The sequence below is a fragment of the Amblyomma mixtum genome, chromosome 10 (genome assembly GCF_055824585.1).
Source record: "Amblyomma mixtum isolate Tamu chromosome 10, ASM5582458v1, whole genome shotgun sequence".
NCBI classification, from domain to species: Eukaryota; Metazoa; Arthropoda; class Arachnida; order Ixodida; family Ixodidae; genus Amblyomma; species Amblyomma mixtum.
In genome coordinates, this window is record NC_143021.1 from 59,986,145 (window position 1) to 60,008,013 (window position 21,869).

General features: G+C 52.2%; 1 protein-coding gene across 1 annotated transcript in view; it reads left to right on the forward strand.

Moving 5' to 3' along the window:
• The window catches only part of LOC149325902 (uncharacterized), a 405,896-nt gene that overhangs the window by 249,142 nt on the left and 134,885 nt on the right, over positions 1–21,869 (forward strand). The window contains exon 10 of the mRNA XM_089562519.1: positions 36–133. Within this exon, the coding sequence (XP_089418645.1) occupies positions 36–133 (98 nt within the window). The remainder of the gene's footprint in view (positions 1–35; positions 134–21,869) is intronic.

Consider the following 21,869-nt stretch of genomic DNA (forward strand, 5'->3'; position numbering starts at 1 on the left):
GATTCGATATTCGAACGACGCGCTCATTTTTTCAGAGTATCAGCATGTGCGACTCACTAAAGGCCACTAACTGTCGGTTCCTGGACAAGAAAGTACCTCTCCAATATGGGAAGACCCAGTTTGATAACAAAGTGTGAGTATGAATATCAAATTACTTCGCTAGTTGCAGTGTTCACTCGTATCTGCTGTAATGGGTTGCAAAGAAATTATCTGATGTGGTAAGCGACCACATCAGATAAGCGACCACAATTATCTGATGTGGTACCGCTACGATGTGGTAAGCGACCAAAGCCTGCTTGCGCCACTGCTCGTTATAATGCAAACATTCCGGAACGCTGCTTTGGATATACCTCCCTTCGCCCGTAATAAAAAAACCGCACAATACGAAACCGTTAAATGTAATGATCTCATTTCACCATAGAATTTATGCAAACGACTGAAGCTCTGCGTGCGTGTAAATTTTTTGTCAGTCCTTCAGCAAGCATCGCAGGCTGTGCAATGCTAAACTACTTATAGCGCATTACAGGTATACATACAGTGGTGCTTAATCCTGTGTGTTCATCCCTCTCTATACATGCTAGCGCTTACGATCCTGGAATTGATGAACTTCTTACAGACCCGGTAAATGTTTGAAAGCGTTAGTTGAAGCCTGGATATTTTAGTAAAAGGAAGATAGGCGTGTTCAGATACCGGAAGAATCTGACATGTCCTACATTGAAGATGTACTCGGCCTCTGTCGACGTGTCAACAATGCCATGTCTTAGTGCCATTGAGTTCATGTTCTTAAAGGGCTCAGATCATTTGCTTTCAATGCTCTTGCTGTCCATAATTCTACCACAGTACAAGATATCCGCATTACTTGCCGCCCTCTGGACGACCTGCAATCGTTCTCTCGCAAGTCACCTGGGACCCCCGCCATTCAATCGAAGTGGACTTACGCTTCTTCATTTGCTATATTAGCCTAGAGGAACTGCACGGCTCCACCTTACCTACAGTGCAATCCCATGGTATTCCGCGCCCACATCCGTCCTCGCCTTTGAGAGACCTCACGGACGAGCTCGCTTCAGTCACTTGCCCCGCGCAGTATGTCTTTTTCTTTGGCGCCCGCCTCCGCCTCGTCCGGTGTGTTTGTACCCAGGAATTTGTGGACGCCTTGCCCGTGCTGGTCGTCATCGTCAGCGCGACGAGCGTGAATGGTGTGGTGAGTGCTGCCACTAGGCCACTTACTCGTCCTCTGCTTCCCCGAGATATGCCATCAATGATCTTCGCCGCTCCCCGCACGGTAACTTCCGCCACGTCAACACGTATTCGTCGTTAGCTTACTCCCCGCTATTTGTCGCTAATGCAACTCCTCGCACCTCATTTCCGTGGACCTCTCCTGACCACACGTCGAAAGACCTCGTCGCGCAGCCGCTCCTTGTCACCCTTTCGCCTCTTCTCATCGCCTCTTTGCCCCGCCGCGGTGGCTCAGCGGTTACGACGCTAGGCCGCTGACCCGAAAGACGCTGGTTCGATCTAGGCCGCGGCGGCCGAATTTCGATGAAGGCGAAGTTCTAGAGGCCCGTGTACTGTACGATGTCAGTACACGTTAAAAAATACCAGGTGGTCGAAATTTCCGGAGCCCTTCACTTGCTTTTGGACGTTAGACCCCAATAAAGCAATCATCGCGTCTTTTCCCGCCCTCTCAGACCCTTGGCCACACAGAAAACTAAATTGTGCAGCTTCGGAGGAAAACCTCCAGCGCCCACCGACCCTCAGTTCCGACTCCGCTGCCTTGAAACATGTTACCGGTTCATATTGAACACATTGTAGCAGCTTTGATTGATACAAGCGGTGCTATTTCCGTCGTTAGTTCTTCGTGATCCCATCTTCGAAAGGCGCGCACTCCTTACTGCGGTCCTTCTCTCCTTGCTGCTAAAGAAGAATTGATGCATCCTACCGGACGGTGAACAGCACGGTTCACTGTCCTGCACCACATCGCGTTCGCTCTGCTTCCGTCCTGTGCTCACCCCTCACCCTCTGCTGAGATTTCCTCCACTCTGAGCAAGGTGCCATTCCATGTTTTTCTGATACTCTTCAAGTTACTGTATCCACTCTTCCTGGCCTTTCGGTCATGCTCTGTTAACATTAGGTTACCACAAATGCCCGTATAGTTTATCCCGGCTGCAAACATGTCCTCTCTATTGCTTCTCCCACGTCAACGCTGATGATATTTTGGTCACACCAAGCACCGTCTTCTCTCAAGGCGTATATGTCTTGTCGACTCTCTGCTTCGCTTCATCAATAGGTCTCGCTTCTCACTGGCATCAACACTACGTCGGAGCCCAAAAGACGGGGAATCGCTGGTGGGGCTACCGCTCAAATGTCTCCGTTCTTTCGTCTTCCCCATGATTCGCCATTACGACCTATGCTTCTCATCCTGCGCCTGTTAAGTCAAAAGCATTTAATGGCTTATACTGTCGTCACCAAGACATGTTAGCAAATTCGTCCACGTTTGATATTGGTCGAAATGGTTCTGACGTCACTGCGCGCGAATTTTGACGGGTGTCCAGCGAAATGTGACAGTTACTGCGCAATTTCCTTTCCACAAATACAATTTTCGACTGGTGTCAACCGACATATGTGAGACAGTTACTGCTTAATTTCCTTTCCTCACATACAATTCTTATTTTCTTCATTACGGCCTCTCTTTCTTCTTTCACTCCACTCCACTTCCACCCTTCCTGTACGGTGAGGTTCAGGTGTCCACTGAGATGACAGAGAATTACAGCGCCATTTCCTTTCCTCAAAAAGCATTGCGTTTAAAGGGCAATGCATCGCGCCAAAGAGTTGGTGGCGTTCCGTGGACTCCCTGGCAGCGCTACAACACGCGGTCGCGTTCCACTCCTAAAGGCGATTAAGCGTCATTAATTGGCAGGTAATTAACGCACCAACAGAATGTGAAGTGAACAATCGCGTAGCAGAATGCAGCACTCAGGCTTTCGCCTTTCATCACTTTAGCCGCTAAAGTTCCTCGTAATTTTTTTTAGCTACAATCAGCACCAATCTCACACCGCCTAAAAAATAATTGCTTGCCGTCTTGACCAAGTATGCCTTTTCCTTCGATACCCCGTCCACAGCTTTCGGTCTAGACTCCTCGCTGCGCATCGCATCCAGTAAGACTATTCCAGCTTCATTCGCCATCGCCTATGTCGCGTGCCTTCTAGTGAGCGCAAAATTGTTCAACATAATGTAGCCGACATCCTCAAACCAAGCATCATACGGCCTTCTTTAAGTGCCTTGTCTTAACCTGATGTGTTGGTTAAAAAAAAAGATGATTCAATGCGCTTTTGTGTCGAACAACGTGCCCTGAATAAGATTCGCAAGGATGTGCGGCGTCACCACATGGACTGGCCCTTTGAACAAGAGCAGGCGGTGCCAGGCACAGCCCATATGGAACTTTGAAGGCACTGAGGCAGAGCTGCTCATCGGGGCTCAAGCCATCTGCCGTAAGTTGTGTAAGGTGTGGTTTATTCGGAGGAGCTTCGAAACGGGAGCAGGGCCAACAGCAGGCGGAGGTCAGCTAGTCCAGCCAGGAGCGTGCCACATGCGATGGCCATGCGGCTCGCGCGTATGTCCATCGTTTTCCTTACAATGGCCTCCGGCCAGAGGAGGAGCCATCCTGGCGACTTAAGGGGCGGACAGGAGAGCGGGGCCGTGGTTTGTTTTAAGGAGGTGGATATGGACAGTCCCACGGCCACGCCGTCTAAGATCGGGTGACGACTTGAGGGGCTCAACAGTATAGTTGAATGGAGATACACTTGCTGCAAGATGCGATAGGGCCCTTGATATTTAGCGAGCAGTTTCCGAGAGAGGCCCAGAGAATGGGGAGGTATCCAGAGCCAGACAAGAGGGCCGGGTGAGAAATGCTGACGTGGTTGCTATTCATTGTGGCGGGTTTTCGGAGGGGCCTGGGTAGCTGTCGTGAGCGACCGGGCGATCTGGCGGCAATCTTCGGCGTGCCTGGCGGCTTCGGAAACAGTGGTCCATTCAGGTGTGTCAGGGTGGTAGGAGAGAACGGTATCAAAGGGAACGGACGGATGTCGGCCATAAAAGAGGAAGAAATGAGAAAATCCTGTTGTAGACTGTGTAGCAGTATTGTACGCGAACGTAATACGCGGGACAATCAGGCCTCAGTTCGTGTGGTTCAAACCGACGTACATAGCCAGCATGTCCTCTAGAGTTCGGTTAAAGCATTCAATGGGGCCGTTTGTCTCAGGGTGGTAAGGATGTCAAGTACGATAGATGACGTTGCACTCATGGAGCAGAGCTTTGATTACGTCAGATAGGAAGACTCAGCCTCTGTTACTGAGGGGTTTAGGAGGGGCACCGTGTCGAAGGATGAACCGACGCAGAAGAAAGGATGGTACATCCTGCCATGGCAGCAGAGAGCGCAGTGGTTTCAGCAACCTCGTGAGGTGACCGACGGCAACAATGACCCATCGTTTGCCAGAAGCAGGATACAGAAGGGGCCATATAAATCAATGTCAACGTGGTCGAAAGGGCGAGGCGGACAAGATAGCGGCTGCAACTCGCCAGCAGTGCGGTTGGTGGGTGCCTTGCGTGTGTTGGGAGTCAAGGCACGAGCGTACGTATACTAAAACGAAATTGTATATGCCACGCCAGTAGTAGTGGCGTGTAAGTCTTGCAAATGCCTGCGTGACCGCATTGTAAGTCAGCGTAAAAAACATCAGCAGGTACAGGACCGTAGGTGGCGAGGAATGACGAGGAGCTATTTTCGTCCGTCAGATGATAATTACGGCGATAAATCAGGTTATCTCTGATCTGAATGTGAAGCTTGACGGCGCAGGGCGCGGGATGGGGTACCGCCGATGGGTTGGAGAGAACGTCGAGAAGAGCACGAATCCAGGGATCCTTGCGCTGCTAGGAGGCATGTCACTGATAGTTGGAGACAACGCACGGGCTTCGGATTCACAGAGGCTGGCAAGTTCGGCGGGGAGCGAGACAAAGCGTCGGTGTCCTGATGCTGGCGGCCCGACCGGTACGCGACTCGGATGTTATATTCTATGATACGCAGCACACATTGCGCTAGGCGGCCGGAATGACCTTTCAGTGAGGAAAGCCAACGAAGGGCATGATGATTCGTAACGACGGCGAAAGGGCTGCCGTACACGGTAGGGCGAAACTTGTCTAAGGCCCACACAATGGCGAGGCACTCTTTTTCAGTAAGAGTAGTGAGACTCAGCCTTGGTGAGTGCACGGCTGGCATAGGCAACGACATATTCGCCGAAGCCATATTTGCGCTGTGCGAGCACTGCACCGAGACAAATACCACTGGCATCCATGTGGACTGCAGTCTGAGGCGCCGGGTCGAAATAGCGACGCAAGGTGTTGTAGGCGTCGTCGCATGCGGGTGGCACATCCGAAAAATCGACATTGGTGCCGAGCAGCTGAGTCACAGGGGCAGCAATTGAGGTAAAGCTGCGAATAAGACGCCTAAAATAAAAGCAGAGCCCTAGAAAGCTCCGAAGTTCCTTAGTGGTGGAAGGATTGGGAAACTCAGTCACGGCTAGAAGTTTCGTGCAGTCAGGGCGTACACCGTCTTTCGACACAGTGTGACCTAACTGACATTGTCAGTTCAAGGGCAGCAAAGGTGCATTGTTTAAGTTCAGCTCCAGGCCTGCGTTTCTGAGGCATGCCAAGACGTGCTTCAGGCGACATAGATGCGTTTGAAATCTGGCGAAAAGATAAATATATCGTCCAAGTAGCAAAGGCATGCCTTCCACTTGAGGCCACACAAAACGGTATCCATCATTTGTTAGAAAGTAGCAGCAGAGTTAGAGGCCGAAAGGCATGGCGGCAGCTCGTAGAGGCCATCAAGATCACAAATGCGGTTTTGGCGTAATCTGCTGCTGCCATTGGGACCTACCAATAACTGGAGCGCAAATCGAGAAGAGAGCTCTGCGCCTTGTAGACAGTGCAGAGCGTCATTCATACGGGGCAGACGGTAGACGTCTTTGCTTGTGATTTTATTAATGCAGCGGTAATCGACGCAAAATTGAACGGAGCCATCCTTCACCTTGACGAGGACAACCGGGGACGCTCAGGGGCTGGTTGAAGGGTGAATAACGCCGCTGTGAAGCATGTTATCTAACTGTACTTCAATAACTCGTCGTTCAGTGGCGGAAACACGATATGGGCGCTGTCGCTGAGGGGCGTGGGTGCCGGTGTCAATGCAGTGTTCTACAGTCGACGTGCTCCCCAAAACGCGTTGGTAGCAATCGCAGGAGGAGCGAAACTCCTGCGAATCACCGCCATGGCGACCGGCGGTGATCGGCGGTGATTCTGCGGCAGCATCGGGGTGGTTGAAAACAATTACAGCTGCACGGTTCGAACGCATTCCCCGCGGCGCAAAGCCAAGTGGATTGAAAACGGGCTGAAGACCCACGGCGTAGTGAGGCCGGCGGATAAAGTGAGCAGGGCATAAGAGAGCTGCAGACAATGGCGGCGTAGAAACATAGGAGAAGGCGTGAAGACGACAGTGGCATCGCGAACACATTCACAGGAGAGAGGCGCAATCACGGAATAGCACGCAGGAACATCGGTACTGTCGGCGGCAAAAGTTTTGGTAGAACCAGGCGCCACACAAATTTCAGTCTCTCGCACGAGATTCAGCAACGTAGAGAGCGCTGCTTGAGTCCGAGCACAGTCGATGACCGCGGGCCCGCTGAAGAGATGTAACTGAGTAATACTTGTTGGGGGGCTAGTTAGTGCATGTTTCCAAAAAGGGTTGTAGCGCCGAAGCAGACAACACACAAAAAGGTAGACGGGACACGGGACATGCAAGCAACGGTTGTACAGAAATTGAAAAAAGGTGAGTTACACGGGTGGCTCATTTCCGTCTATCTAAAAAAGCAGTTTCATTCTTATACTTGGCAATTGATGGTGTACGAGCACAATCACTACAGTTGTTCTTTATATACAAATCCTCTAACAGTTCAAGGCCTGTCTGGTCCTTACTCCTGCTTAACCCTTCCGGCCCTGGATTTTTTATTTCGGCCGTAGATTTTTTGTTCCGCGTTTTTACAATGCTTAAGGCCCCATAACCACGCAGTAAAAATTTAAAGCTTGTGGTGCGAGTATTAATCGTATTATAGGCATGGTGTCAAAATCGGACATCAGGGCTCAATGGGTGTAAAATGCTAGTGGGACCGTTTTGGTAACCGCAACCGACAAGAAAGAAATTAACGAAAAAGTTCTTATTTTGCAGTGTGGAGACCGATAAAGAAGCTTTTTTTACTTTGTAAGGGATGGACAATCTCGCAGTTTCCACAAAAACTTCGCTCGCTCCTGTTTACCTTGGGTTTTGCATCATACCTCCGCGTTCTTGTTCCTGCCAGGTTTGTGTTCCAGCTTGTGTACGTCACGTCAACAGCTCACTTGTTCAAAACTTGCGTAGCCTTCCTGGAAGGCGACTGTGGTCAAGATAAAGGCTTTCCTTGAATCTGTAACGCCCTCCTCTATCCAGCTTCACGAAGCACTTCCGTAGCGCGAAGGTCGGCAAATCTATGTTCTAAGCTTGCGCGCGGCACACTGAATCTCGCTTGGGCTTGTTTTCAAACCAGCTGTTTGCTATAGAAGAATTCATAAAGTGGAACATAATCTCGTCGTGTCTGTGTCTTGACCGAATGCTGCTCCCTACAGGTGACAGGAAATTCCCTCTCATCTATAGGCTTATGAGTTCGGGATATCTCTCGGCCGGGGAGAAAGCAGAAGCTGACTATCAGCACACCAAATACGCTTTCTCAAGAAAACACAGCCAAACACGCTGCATTGATCCGAGCGTCGAGGGCGAGCCACACGTGCTGCACGAGCGGCGGAGCGCGAGTTTTCGTGTAAATACCCCTGTCGCTTCTTGCAGCTCAGTGTCGATGCTCACAGCTCACAGGACGAGGAGAGAGGTAAAAAAAAAGGAATAAAAGCTCAAGGTCAGGCGTGTATTTGTTCTCGCTATTCCTTTAGTCCGAATGCTGTTCGCCGACATCCGCATGGTCATCTCAAGGCTCAATCCGAATATTCACCATGTATGATAGCGACAATTTCCGTTTCCAATTCATCAAAAAGCAAATTTTAAGATTTTGTCCATTTTCTGAAATGAACATTCATGTCAGCAGTCCAAAAAGGCCGTTAGTATAGGTGCATCTGCTAAAAAACTAGCAGATTCTATTCTACAAGGATGACCTATCATCACTCAATGGCAACCGCTGGCAACCGTTGAGCCCTGATGGTGTCAAAATCGCACATGTCAAAAATGTGTTCAAACGCAGCGTTTACGCATTCAGTAACATTACGACGGGGAGGTGAGCTTGGATAGGAGTTTCACACAACATATAAAAATCTGAGCGCAGAAGAACGAATGGTTAGTGAGATAAAAATGCCCAAATTTGCTACACCTCGGCTTCTTCACTCCATGCCTCCCATGCTGCTACTTCTTCTTCCTTAGACCGCACAGCTCAATGGAAGTCCGTGAACAGCGATGTCGATAGCAGCCGGGATCCCTAAGGAACTATTGTATTAAAGATTAATAGTATTTTCTTCTGTTACTGAGGCGTGAGCGTAATATTTGTGTTGTGGTGTCAATTGACACCGCCAGGGCCGAAAGGGCTAAAGCCTTTGTTTCTTTAAGCCCTGCTGTACACTTAGTATTTCTTTCTTCACCGCAGGCTTTACAGTGTTGAGGCAGATGTGAACCTGTGCCAGTTAGTAAATCCCGATTGTGTTCTGCTAATCGGTCGTTATTACAGCGGCCGGATTGGACGATGTACTTCTTTTGCGCACGTGAAAGCAATCTGGTAGACGACTCCCACGGCACTTTTAACAAACAGGCCTGATGTCTCTTCTTAAATTCAGTTTTGTTTGCTTTCTTAGAACTAGTTTCAACGCACAGGGCAGCCAGTTCTTTGGGGGTGGGAAAAACACAGAAACCTTGTATTTTCTTGCCACATTGCGCGCCACTTTACGTGTGTACGGGATGACAACCGGTCTACCTTTGGCTTTGGTGACCTCATCTTCCTTGCCTTTTTTTTGCTACATTCTTTCTTCAGTTTTCTCAGCAAAGCTTCTGCTAATGCGCTTAAGATGGACCTTGGAAAACCTGCTTGTTCCAACTTCCGAACCTCGGTTTGAAAGCTTTCCCTTGCTTTATGGCAACTATTCTTCAGCGATGCTTCCAGGCACATCTGGGCAGTAGCGTACTTTAATCTTCGATTGGGCAGAATCATAGGGCATTAATAATTTTTGTGTGTGAGGGCAATACATCCAGCAGAAGCTTTAGTAATTAACGGTTATGTTAATGTCTAAAAACTGCAACCTATTGCCTTGGGCAAGTTCATGGGTGAAGTCCAATCCTTTTCCTAAGACTTTAAAACCAGAGAAAACTTTCACTGCTTGTGGGTAAGATAAGAGAACCACTGCCTTGTCCAGCTCTGCAAGAAAGATGTTACACAGCACAGGAGCCACGCAGGAACTAATACAAACTCCCCTTTTTTGAACAAACAGCTGGTCTGACAGCAGTGCAAGATTGGTAAACCGCAGTGCAAGATTGGTAAATCTCTAACATTGCGAGGAAATCCGCTACAGAAACCGGTAGCATTTCAGAAAGAAACCGCATCATTATTTTCAATACATGACTGTACAGCGGCTAACAACTCAGTCTGTGGGATAGGATAGAACAGGTTGACAACGTTAATAGAAAACATATGTAGCCTGAAGAGTTATTGTCAAGCAAAAATTTAACATCAAAAGAGTTCCTGCAAGAAAAAGGGCCTTCGACTTCTAAACTATTAAGATGCCTCAGAAGGAAACGACTGATATGGCTCTGCCAAGCCTCTTTCACTGACATTACACCTAAACGGTATTGTTTCCTGAACGGTTTTGGCGTTAAAAACACATTTAAGCTATTTCCTTTGCAAAGACGAATACCTTTAGCAATTCTATACAGACGAATACTTCCACAAGGAGAAACCACATTAGATTTCAGCTTTCCCAGGCAAACCACGGTCTTGCGGAAATTCTTATGCACAGCCTCATGAGCCGTCTCGTTAAACACACCACACGGTATGACGTCGAATCCACCTTGCTTGTCCGCTTGAGTGAGTCGAAGCTTGTGGTCAGCGAAGAACTTAACGACTCTTTTTGGTGGCCGACTCATGTCTAGCTGCACTGATGGATCGCGGTCCTGTTGAGGCTGTCCATGCCGTCTAGCAAGCAACTTTGCTTGTCCTCTGGGCCAGCTTTACTGGAAATCCTTCGATTCAAGGAAAGTAGCTCATGGCTCGGAGTCCTTGGCTCTATGCTGAACTTCTGGACTTTCCTAAAGACAGCGACTACATCATTCGGGATACTAATACCCCCCAGAACCTTGAGTGCCATGCTACTTCTTGGTTTCTTCTTTTAACACTTTTTGATAACACCGGCAACGTTCTTTGCCACAGGAATTCACTGTTTTGGGCGGCGAGCCGCCGGAAGGACTGAAGCTTCACGCCGGCAATGTTCGCCGAGTTCTGGGAAAAAATATAAATTGCAGCCAATCGTACAGCAGACGTACCTGTCGCCACAGCTCCGCGCGTAAAATCCTGCAGATCCTCTTGACGTTGCCTAGTGAAGGTCTAGTAGAGCCAAACAGGCAGGAGATCTCGTGTGGTACTAGGCCTCTCCTGATACATAATCCCAGCTTTCTAGCGCGGCATGAGATGAGGGCGATATGGCTGACTATCTATGAAGGAGGTGGTGGTCTTGCAGAAGGAATACAAAGAAAGAGAACCAGTGTAGAAGAAAAGTAACTGAGTAATACTTGCAGGGGGGCTAGTTGGTGCATGTTTCCAGAAAAGGGTTGTAGCGCCGAAACAGGCAACACACATAGAGGTAGACGGGACAGGCGCAACTCGCAGTTGGTTTATTCACCACGAATGCGAATGAATATAAGGCAAACAATCAAGAGGGATAGCCAGAACCACACTTGCACGGGAAGGTTATACAAAAATAGAAAAAGATAAGTCAGCCACACAGGTTTCTCTCCCCAGTGTATCTAAAAAAGCGGTTTCATTCTTATATATGGCAATTGATGGGGCACTGCCAAAATCGCCGCAGTTGCTCTTGAATTAGAAAGCCTCTAGCAGTTCACGGTTTGGCTGGTCCATACTTCTGCTTAAAACCTGTCGTTCTTTCAGCCTTGCTGCACACTTGATATTTCTTTCTGCACCGCAGGCTTTACAGTGATGATGCAGATGTGAACCTCTGCCATTTTGTAAATCCCTATTGTGTACTGGTAATCGGTCGTTAATACAGCGTGGCGCCTGCGCAGTGGTGCGCAGGCCGCCAACGTACTGCGGCCCACAGACTTAACACGAATGATGGAACGCGTGACCTGGACACCCGGCGATCGCCACGAAGCGATAGTCATTGCTTGGGGCGAAGTTATGCTCTCGGTACATTTACGGTGGCTGACAATAGCTGGTGCGCAGCTCGCTTTGGCTGCTTTTGCCTGATCACGACGTGAACAGCGCGCTCGTCACGGGGGCGTTTCTGCGCTTTTTGCTCGCCGTTTTGGCCTCCACGGCCCCGACAAGCTCTTTGCAGTTTTCTTGTCGCTGCAACCAGGAATTGCGCACTATTCTATCGCGGTTCGCACCGGCTATCGTCAGCCACCTTAAACATACCGACAGCATTATCTTGCACCCGATGACTATCCCTTCATGGAGCTAACAGTAGTGCAGGCCACGCGTTCCGTCATTCATGTTAAGTCTGTGGCGAGCTGAACACCAGGGTTCCAGATCGGAAGAGCGAACTGGTTCGGGTTCGGGAGAAGTGGGCGGTGCGTTAAGATCGCTGCTGCTTGAAGCGTTCTTCAGGACGTGCGGTCCGAGGTCATCGAGTGGCAAAGCCAGAAGAAAGTGGTCGGTTGAAGAGGGAGGCGCCAAGACCATGTTATCGCGACCGTTGGCCGCTGTGGTCCGAGCAGCACACGAAGCTGTTTCAAGGCCAGCCACTGGATAATGCAGCTATCCGCCGACCAAGCAACCGAGAAGCTGTGAAAAGATGCAAAAAGTACATGACTGCCTCATTCCGTTCATGTCTCTGAGCCCACCGAAGGTACTTGGCGATAGGAGAGGGCTGAGTCGGGCTGGTTGGTTCATGTTGAATGGTAGGCAAAACAGCGCTGACGGACGGGACGGAAGGAGGCGAGACACACACATGCGCTGATTGGCGATAGGCACTCCTTTATGTCTTATGTCACCGATTCGTTTGATAGCGTGCCTCCTGCGCAGTGATGCGCCGGCTCCCAACGTACGCCAGGGTTCCAGAACTGAACAGTTAACTGGTTCGATGCTGACGAGGTGGGCGGTGAGTTAACATCGCCACTAATTGAGGCGTTGTTGAGGACGTGCAGCCGGAGGTCATCGAGTTGCAAAGCCAGCAGAGAGTGGCCTCTTGAAGAGGGACGCGCCGAGACCTTGCTATCACGACCGTTTACCAGTGCTGTCCGAGCAGCACACGAAGTCATTTCAAGGCCATGAACCGGACAGTGTAGCCATCCACCGACAAAAGGGCCGAGAAGCTGTGAAAAGATGAAGAATGTACGTGACGGCCGCATTAGTGACTGGGACAAGTCATTCCTGTCCATCATCCTAGCCGAAGTTTAGAAGCGTCCATAAAACCGCTTCAGCCGCTTACCTCTAGACTAATGAGAACTCTTTCATCGCACCCTGTCAGAGTATGCTGGCATGTATATGCTGCCCGAACAGACCAACGGGAACTCCATGCTCCCCTTCGTTAACCTTTCCTTACAACACTGCGATCAGAGAAATCGAAAAATTCTGTCGGTACAGCGGTTAGATTTGGCGGCTAGTTTTGCTTTATAGTACACTTAAAAGGGCCACTTCCCCGGTTCAGAGTTATGCGGAATTACCCATCGTCTACGGCCACGGCGATTCGAAACCGAAAGACTTCTCAGCATTGGTACCCGTGGCGCCATCTCACACCCACAGGAGAAACGAGTCTTGTATCCTGGAGTGAAAGAAGCTGAGCGGTTGCTTTGAAAGGTTTTTTAGTTCATCATTGTTGGACACAGTAAACATAGTTTAAAATAAATTTCAGAAGTTTCAGCGAGTTCAGTTTCTGTCTATCGCAATAAAGCGCTTCGTTTCGCTTAGCTTCTGAGCGATTTATCTTGGTTTGGTGCGCTCTGGTGCGAATCAGCCCAAGAGATCACCAAAAATGCGATCATACTGCGATCAAGAGAAGGCCATGGCTTTCACTTGGCTGGGTGAGTGTCCCTTCGCATCGTACGGAACCAGCTCAGAGCGATGCTCTGTAGCGAAAGCTTCACTGCCCTAGCCCCAGCGATTTCGCCTGTGGCCGAAAGAATGTCGCAAGCGTGCCGTCGCCATGGCAACCGGTTTCGCCACAGGTAGGCCGCGCGTGACGTCTCAGCTGCCACGCCACTGCCGCCAGCACCGGCTCCTCAGTCACGCCACAGCTGCGCAGTGCGCATGGCGCTGAATGTATACGAGAGGCGATGGTACCGGTTGTCAAACGCTTGCCATGGAAGAAGTGTTCGGCCGTCCCTCAACGGCGGTATAAGCAGCAGAAGATCAACTCGCCAGATCCCGAAGTCTTCGTTCGGTACTGAGCAGGCAAGCAGAGGGAGAACGAGCTGATGAAAGCCAAGCGAGCAGCCGAACAGCGCGAAGAACGGCTAGCCAAGCGGAGGCGCCAAACTGCGGAACGTCAGAAGCGCCCAGCCGCTGTGTCAGAGCCTGTGATGTTCGATAACAGCAACCTAACGGAGGAACAACTGAAAACCCATGGGGTTGTGGCTCAGAAGAACCTAGGTGGTTTTGCAGCGTTCAGCAAAGGTTCAGGCCAAGCTTTCGGGCTGCGAGCGAGCTTTATGCCTAAGGTATATATTTTCACCGACAAACGGTTGAAGAAACAGACCAGGTTCTAAGTAGACGAGGTGAGCGTGCCAGCCAGCAGGCAGCTCGAGCTAGGAAGACTTTCGTCGAGCACCTCGAGGGTCCAAGGCTTGGAAAATCCCAGCTTAAACAGTTCGGCCGCGGTACGGCGCCAGTGAATGTTTTTGAATGGTTCGTACGGTGGCATTGCTCCCCCTCTCTGAAGGGCATCGACTCAGCGCCGCAGCAGCGGGCAGCACGAAGAAAAGGGACGCCGCATGTGTCCGGCGGCAGCTTTAGACATGCCTGAAGCGCTAGCGGGCGTGGTACGGCTTCATCTGGGCGACATGGATGACTTCGGAGGTCGGCCGTCTGGAGGAGCGATCTGTTCCTTGGGGAAGAACTTCGTAGTTCACCTCACTGACTTTGCGGAGTACCTCGTAGGGGCCGAAATATCTGCGCAGAAGCTTTTCGGAGCGTCCACGCATGCGGATTGGGCTCCAAACCCAGACTTGTTCGCCGGGCTGGTAACTAACAGCTCTGTGGCGGAGGTTATAGCGACGAGCGTCGTGGGTTTGCTGGTGCCGGTTGCGCTGTCGAGCGAGTTGGCAGGCGGCCTCGGCGTGACGAACGATGTGGTCAGCACCCACAACAGTTGAGGGAGTACTGCTCGGAAGCAACATTGCGTCCAGCATGGTGGTGGCTTCGCGACCATGCACTAAACGAAATGGAGTGAAGCGCGTCGTTTCTTGCAGAGCAGTATTATAGGCGAACGTTACGTAGGGAACTATGGCTTCCCAGTTCCGGTGGTCTGCGTCAACATACATGGAGATCATGTCGGCGATCGTCTTGTTGAGCCGTTCGGTGACTCCGTTTGTTTGAGGGTGGTAAGCGGTTGTTTTGCGGTGACAGGTGCCGCTAAGGCGCATAACCTCCTGCGTAAGGGCCGAGGTGAACGCCGTTCGCCTGTCAGTTACAACGATGGTCGGTGCACCGTGACGAAGCACAATGTTTTGAACGAAAAAGTTCGCAATTTCGTCACCGGTACCACGAGGGAGAGCTTTAGTTTCACAGTACCGGGTGAGGTAGTCGGTGGCGACCAAAATGTAGCGGTTACCCAGCGAGGACTGTGGAAATGGGCCGAGTAAGTCCAGCCAACTTAGTAGAAGGGGGCTTGTGGCGGATCAGTAGGCTGCAGTAGTCCGGCTGGCTTAGTCGGTGGCGTCTTGCGACGTTGGCACTCGCGACAAGTTCTGACGTAACGCTGTACAACTGCAGCAACCCTGGGCCAGTAGTACTTCTGGCGTATCCGCGCCAAAGTGCGGGAAAAACCCAGGTGACCAAAGGTGGGTCATTATGGCACGCCTGCAGGACTTCGTCGCGCAAGGCCGCGGGTACGACGAGCAGATAGACTGCTTCCGTCGGGTGGTAGTTTTTCTTATACAGAACGCCATCGCGCAAACAGAACGACGACAGTCCACGTGAGAAGATTCGCGGTGGAGACTCAGCGCTTCCTTCAAGATACTCAATGAGAGGCCGTAGCTCAATGTCGTCTCTTTGGTGTTGAGCGAGGACGGACGTGGAGATGGCGCCGAGAAAAGCAAAATCGGTGTCGGGATCAGCTCCGTTGTCCTCAACAGGAGCACGAGACAGACAGTCGGCATCACTGTGCTTCGTGCCGGACTTATAGACGATGATGACGTCGAATTCTTGAAGGCGAAGGCTCCAGCGTGCAAGCCGCCGAGAGGGATCTTTGAGGTTCGCCAGCCAGCACAGCGAATGGTGATCACTGAGGACTCTAAAAGGGCGGCCGTACAAGTACGGGCGAAATTTGGTCACTGCCCACACAATTGCCAGGCATTCCGTTTCAGTGGTGGAATAGTTCGCCTCCGAGCGTGACAAGGTGCGGCTTGCGTATGCGATTACGCGTTCGAGACCATCCTGCCACTGCACAAGGACCGCACCGAGGCCGATGTTGCTGGCGTCTGTGTGCAGTTCAGTGTCGGCTGACTCGTCGAAGTGGCCAAGGATGGGCGTACTTTGCAGACGAGTGCGGAGGTCTTCGAAGGCCTGTTGTTGCTCCTGGCCCCAGAAGAACGGTTCGGCATCTTTCGTGAGGCGGATGAGGGGCTGAACAATCTGGGAGAAGTTCCGCACAAAACGCCGATAATAGGCGCAGAGGCCCAGAAAGCGGCGCACACTTCGCTTATCGGTTGGCATGAGAAAAGCAGCGACGGCAGCAGTCTTATCGGGATCAGGGCTCACTCCCTTAGCGCTCACAATGTGGCCCAGAAACTTCAACTCCTGGAAAGCGAAGTGACACTTTTCGGGCTTGAGCGAAAGACCGGCCGAACGAATTGCATCGAACACGGCGCGTAGGCGCCTCAGGGGCTCTTCGAACGTAGCGGAGAAGATGACAACGTCATCCAGGTAGACGAGGCAGGAATGTCATTTTAGGTCGGCAAGCACGGTGTCCATCATCCGCTGGAAGGTGGCAGGAGCCGAGCAGAGTCCGAAAGGGAGCACCCGGAATTCGTACAGACCATCCGGTGTAATAAAGGCGGTCTTTTCCCGGTCGCGCTCATCCACCTCGATCTGCAAAATAGCCACTACGTAAATCTAGTGACGAGAAATACGTGGCGTGGCGTAGCCGGTCCAGGGAGTCATCAATCCGCGGCAGAGGATAAACGTCCTTTTTGGTGACTTTGTTTAGACGCCTGTAATCAACACAGAACTGTAGGGTTCCATCCTTCTTCGCCACAAGAACAACAAGCGATGCCCACGGGCTCGTCGACGGCTGTATCACGTCGTCCCGGTGCATTTCTTGAACTTGTCGGCGAATAGCGTCACGTTCCTTCGAAGAGACCCGATAAGGCGGCTGGCATAACGGTCGCTGGTTTGCGTCGACAATAATGCGATGCTTTATGAGCGGAGTTTGCCTAACTTTAGAGGTTGATGCAAAACAGTCGCGGAAAGATTCGATAATGCTCTCCAGGCAGCGTTTCTGATGAGACGGGAGGTTCAGGTTCACGTCGGTCTTGATGGGAGTGGTCGGTGCCTCCACTGATGCCCGGATTTCGGACAACGCATGCTGTTCCGCGAATTCACAAAGTTCTTCAAAATATGCAATAGCTGTTTTGCGAGGCAAACACTGAGGTTCAGAACCAAAATTGGTCACCAGAAATTCGGTTCGCCCACTTTTCAATTCAATAATTCCGCGAGCTACACAGACTTGCCGACCAAGGAGCAGCGAGATGTTGGTTTCAGCGATGCCACGAGTGCTGGGGCTGTTATCGCACTCTACGGTAACAAACATGCTGGCTCTTGACGGGATTAGTACGTGGTCGTCACAGACGCATAGCTTAGCCCTGCGTGGCTCGGTATCGTCGTCGACAGGGCATTGGGTGGAAAACGACACGATTAGCTCCTGCAGATTGATAACGGCACCGTACTCCTGAAGAAAATCCAAACCGAGTATGAGGTCCTTGGAGCACTCGGGTAACACAGCAAAGCAACCAGGGAAAGTAACTCCGCGGATCTGGATTCGTGAAGTGCAGACACCGATCGGAGTTACGACGTGGCCACCAGCTGTCCGGATCTGCGGCCCAGACCAAGGGGTCAGAACCTTCCTCAGGGCCGTGGCTAACCGACTGCTCATTATAGAAAAATCGGCGCCGGTATCCACTAGGGCGGTAACGTCGTGGTTGTCGGCGGATACCGGAATTTCGGCAGAAACCAGTCGGTCGCAGCGCGTCGTTGAGGTCGTCGGGTCAGGTCGTCGTTGGTCGGAGCGTCGCGGCGAATCTTCGGATGGAGGCTCTTGTAACGGTTCAGTAGCGGCGACCCTACCCCCGGAGGACGCCGTCTTCAGTTTTCCCGATGTGGGGACGCACCTCTGAACTGGCCAGAGGACGACGGGCGGCCGGGCGAAGAGAACCGCCTTGGGGATGGCGATCGGGACTGACGCCGCTGCGGGGTCGAGGACTAAACGTTATCAGCCAAGTACAGCTCGATATCCCGTGGTCTTTCACCGTAGCGCGGTCGAGGTGCGTCAGGTGAAAACCCCCTTGAACTCATTCTCCGGTAGGGGCAGTGACGGAGGATGTGGCCGGGCTCCCCGCAGTGGTAACAGAGCGGCCGATTGTTTGGCGTTCGCCACACGTGGGCTTTGCTCATGGGGGGCCTGTACTCCTGCGGCACAGATGGTACTGCTGCACTTGGGTACTGCAGAGACGGCACTGGCGTGGGAACGACGGGGGAAAAGGCTTGCCTCGCTGGCCCAGGACTTCGTAGTGCCTCGCTGTACATCATAACAGAGGGCGCCAGGTGTGGAGCTGGGGGCGGCTGCACAGCTCGTCGGATTTCGTCACGGACCACGTCGGTTACGGCAGCGACATTGGCCTGTGGAGCTTCAAAACGAAGTTTCGCCAATTACTCACGCACAACGCTTCTTACAAGCTCCCGAAGTTCCTCGGCGGGCAGCGACGTAGGCGTGTACTGGGAAGCGGCTGCTACAGTAGCTTCACGTCCGTAGTGCGTGCCCCGTTCCTGCAGAGAGCGCTCGATACTCGTTGCCTCCCTTGTGAAGTCGGCCACTGTTCTTGGCGGGTCACGGACATGCCCGGCAAATAGCTGTTCTTTTACGCCGCGCATTAAGTGGCGCACCTTCTTCGCCTCTGGCATAGCAGGGTCGGCCCGATTGAACAGTCGCGTCATGTCCTCGATAAACATCGCGACGCTCTCGTTGGACTGCTGGGACCTCGATTGCAGAGCGATTTCAGCCTTTTCTTTTCTTTCGCTGGTGGTAAACGTCGCTAGGAGTTCTCGGCGAAAAGCCTCCCAGGTGGTAAAGGAAGCTTCGTGGTTCTCGAACCATGTTTTGGCCGAGTCCTGTAGCGCAAAGTATACGTTGCGCAATTTGCGCTCGCCGTCCCATTGATTGAAACCCGCCACTCGGTCAAAGCTGGCCAACCTGTCTTCTACGTCCTCGAACCTGTCCCCGTGGAACGGTGGCGGCGACCGAGGTACGTGAAGGACGAATGGCGGGGCATTCCCGGAAGGCTGTGTTGTCTGGCTAGCCACGGTTGATGTCATTGCTCTTACCGCTCTTACCGGCGCTGCCAGTTGGCCGAACTCTGGTTGTAGGCCTCTCAGGCGGCTGCTCGCTTTGTGGACGGGTGTTGTGTCCACGCGTGGAGAACAGGTGTCGAGAGAGTCCTCGCAGTCAGAGTACATGGGACGCTACCCCGCACCTCCACCAAATATGTCACCGCCAAACGGTTGAAGAAACAGACCAGGCTCTAAGTAGACGAGGTGGGCGTGCCAGCCAGCAGGCAGCTCGAGCGAGGAAGACGCTCGTCGAGCACCTCGAGGGCCCAAGGCTTGGCAAATCCCAGCTTAAACAGTTCGGCCGCGGTACGGCGCCACTGAATGGTTTTGAATGGTTCGTACGGTGGCAATATGCCATTATGCCTTTCACCCCACAGTTCATCACAGTGAGCGAGCGCTTACAGAGAGCCCGGGAGTGGTTGAGGGAACCCGAATCCACACGAGTGAGTCTGGAGCATAGGTCGGAAGCGGACTAGAAGGGCCGCGAAGGTGCTTCTGGCGATTCGTATCTTGTGTTGTAAAAGAGCGGGCAGGCTGGCAGCATTCTTCAGCATAGGTCGCTGCTTGAGAAAATGTAAGAGACTCCACGGTGCCAGTAGGCTTGCGGCCGTAAAGAGGAAAGAAGGAAGAGAAGCCAGTTGTGCTCTGTGTGGCAGTGTTGTAAGCATATGTCACAAATGGGAGAATGCGGTCCCAATTTGTGGGGTTCGAGGCAACATACATGACGATCATGTCGGTCAATGTGCGATTGAAATGTTCAGTAATGCCATTCATTTGGGAGTGGTAGGCTGCTGTAGAGCGTTGAACAAAGCGGCATCGGAGAAGTAGGGCTTCGACGGTGTCTGACAGGGAGACACGGCCGCGGTCGCTCAGAAGTTCCTTAGGGAAACCATGGCGTATAATGAGATGATGCAGGATGAAGGACGCAAAGTGTTGCGCAGACGCCGATGGTAAGGATGATGTCTCCACGTAACGGGAAAGGTGATCGATTACCAACATGACCCAGTGCTAGTGTCAATGCTGTGAGTCACGACGCATGTGCGGCCAAAAGAGGTGTGCGGGGAGTCGAACGACAGACGGAAACGTTGAAGTAATGCGACGAGCTGAGCATGTTGGTGTGGCCAAAGGCTGGCATCGGTAGATCGGGAGAAAACAGAAATGGTGTCTTGGTTTGGTGTAGGAGGCGCACCAGTGGCATCTGGAGAGGGGCAGGTTCTTCAGACAGAGACGGAGTAGGGAAGAGCGTGATCGACTGATTCGACATTTGCCAGGCATTTGCCGCGGAGAAGCGTTGATGGGCAAGAAAAAGGGTTCGTGACGTATATTGCACTGTGGCCATCGCAGATAGTAAGAAGAGCGAATGGAAGGAGGACACAGTGACGACGGGCAGCAGCATCAGTTGGAGTAAAGAGGACAGTCAAATCAGGAACGCAGGCGCAAGAGAGGGGAACCAGGGCAGCAGAGTAGGCAGGGATGTCGGTATCTTCAGCGACCAGCATTTTACCGGGTCGGGGAGAGGTGTAGCACGGCAGGGTGGCACAGAGCGGCCAGAGTTCAATGCTGGCACGGGCACAGTTGATGATCGCATTATGAAAGGTTACAAAGTCGCAGCCCAGAATGACATCGTGAGAACAGCGGGACGGCACGAAAAACTCGGCAGTGTACACAACATCCCGGATAACAAGGCGAGCTGTGTAGGACGCTAGAGGTTGAATGCGGTGCGAGCTTGCAGTGCGGAGGCGAAAGTTCGAATCAGGCGCCGTCACTTTATGGAGTCCTCGGCAAAGGGCTGATCTAATAACGGATAGCAGCACCCGCGTCTACAAGGGCGAGAAAGGCGACGGCATCAAAACTACTTCGACAACATTGCTGAAGACGCAGGACTTGGACAGTTCGATAGAATCGCAGTTCTGGCCTCCGGAACTGCGGCTGTTGGTTTTCCTCCGGACGGGAAGGTGAGCGTCAGCGAATGGGAGAGATAGATTGGCGACGGGGAGAAGGCGAGCGGCGTGAAGAGTATGAAGAGCGTTCAAGATGGAAGGAGTCCGCAGGGGTGCCAGAAGAAACTGGTCGCGAATGAGGCGCAGGGTGGTAATGGAATGGCCCTGCCCCGTCCCGGGGACTCTGCGTCTGTTGGCGACAAAGCCGTGCGGCGTGGCCCGGCAAGCCACAGGCGTAACATAAGGGGCGGTTGTCGTGGCTGCGCCATGTGTTAATGACGATGCGGCGAGGTGGCAGACGACGACGGATACGTGCAGTCGGAGGTGGTAGCGGCGCGACAGATGGGTGGGAGACAGGCGTCGTGGCGTCGGGGTGTGGCGGCAACCTCATCGTATGTGAGAGGGGCAGTCACAGGCGGAAGCCGAGTGCTGGAGGGCAAAACATCGGTGGCCTGCTCTTGGAGGGCGCGTCGGAGTGTGGGATCGAGGAATGACGCAGGGTCACCAGATATAGGCAGGAGGCACAGTTGGTGGGCCACCTCTTCCCGTATAAAGGCCTTGATCTCGGGAAGCAGTGAGGCCGGGTCAGAAACCAGAGTGCAGACTGCCGGCGCAGCAAGTGACTCGTCGAGCACGCCGGAACGGCGAGTAGAATTCTTCTGCTTCCTGAGGACGCCATAGCTTTGGCAAAGCTGGTAACATCCACCGCTGTTTGTGGATTTCCTGCTGGAAACATCTAGAACCCATCGTCGAAGATACCCTTCAGGTAGTAAATAATTTTATCGGCCTCCGGCATGGATGCATTCGAGAACATATTCTATATAACTCGTGAATGTTTCGGTGGCGTGCTCAGCGCGAGCGGGGA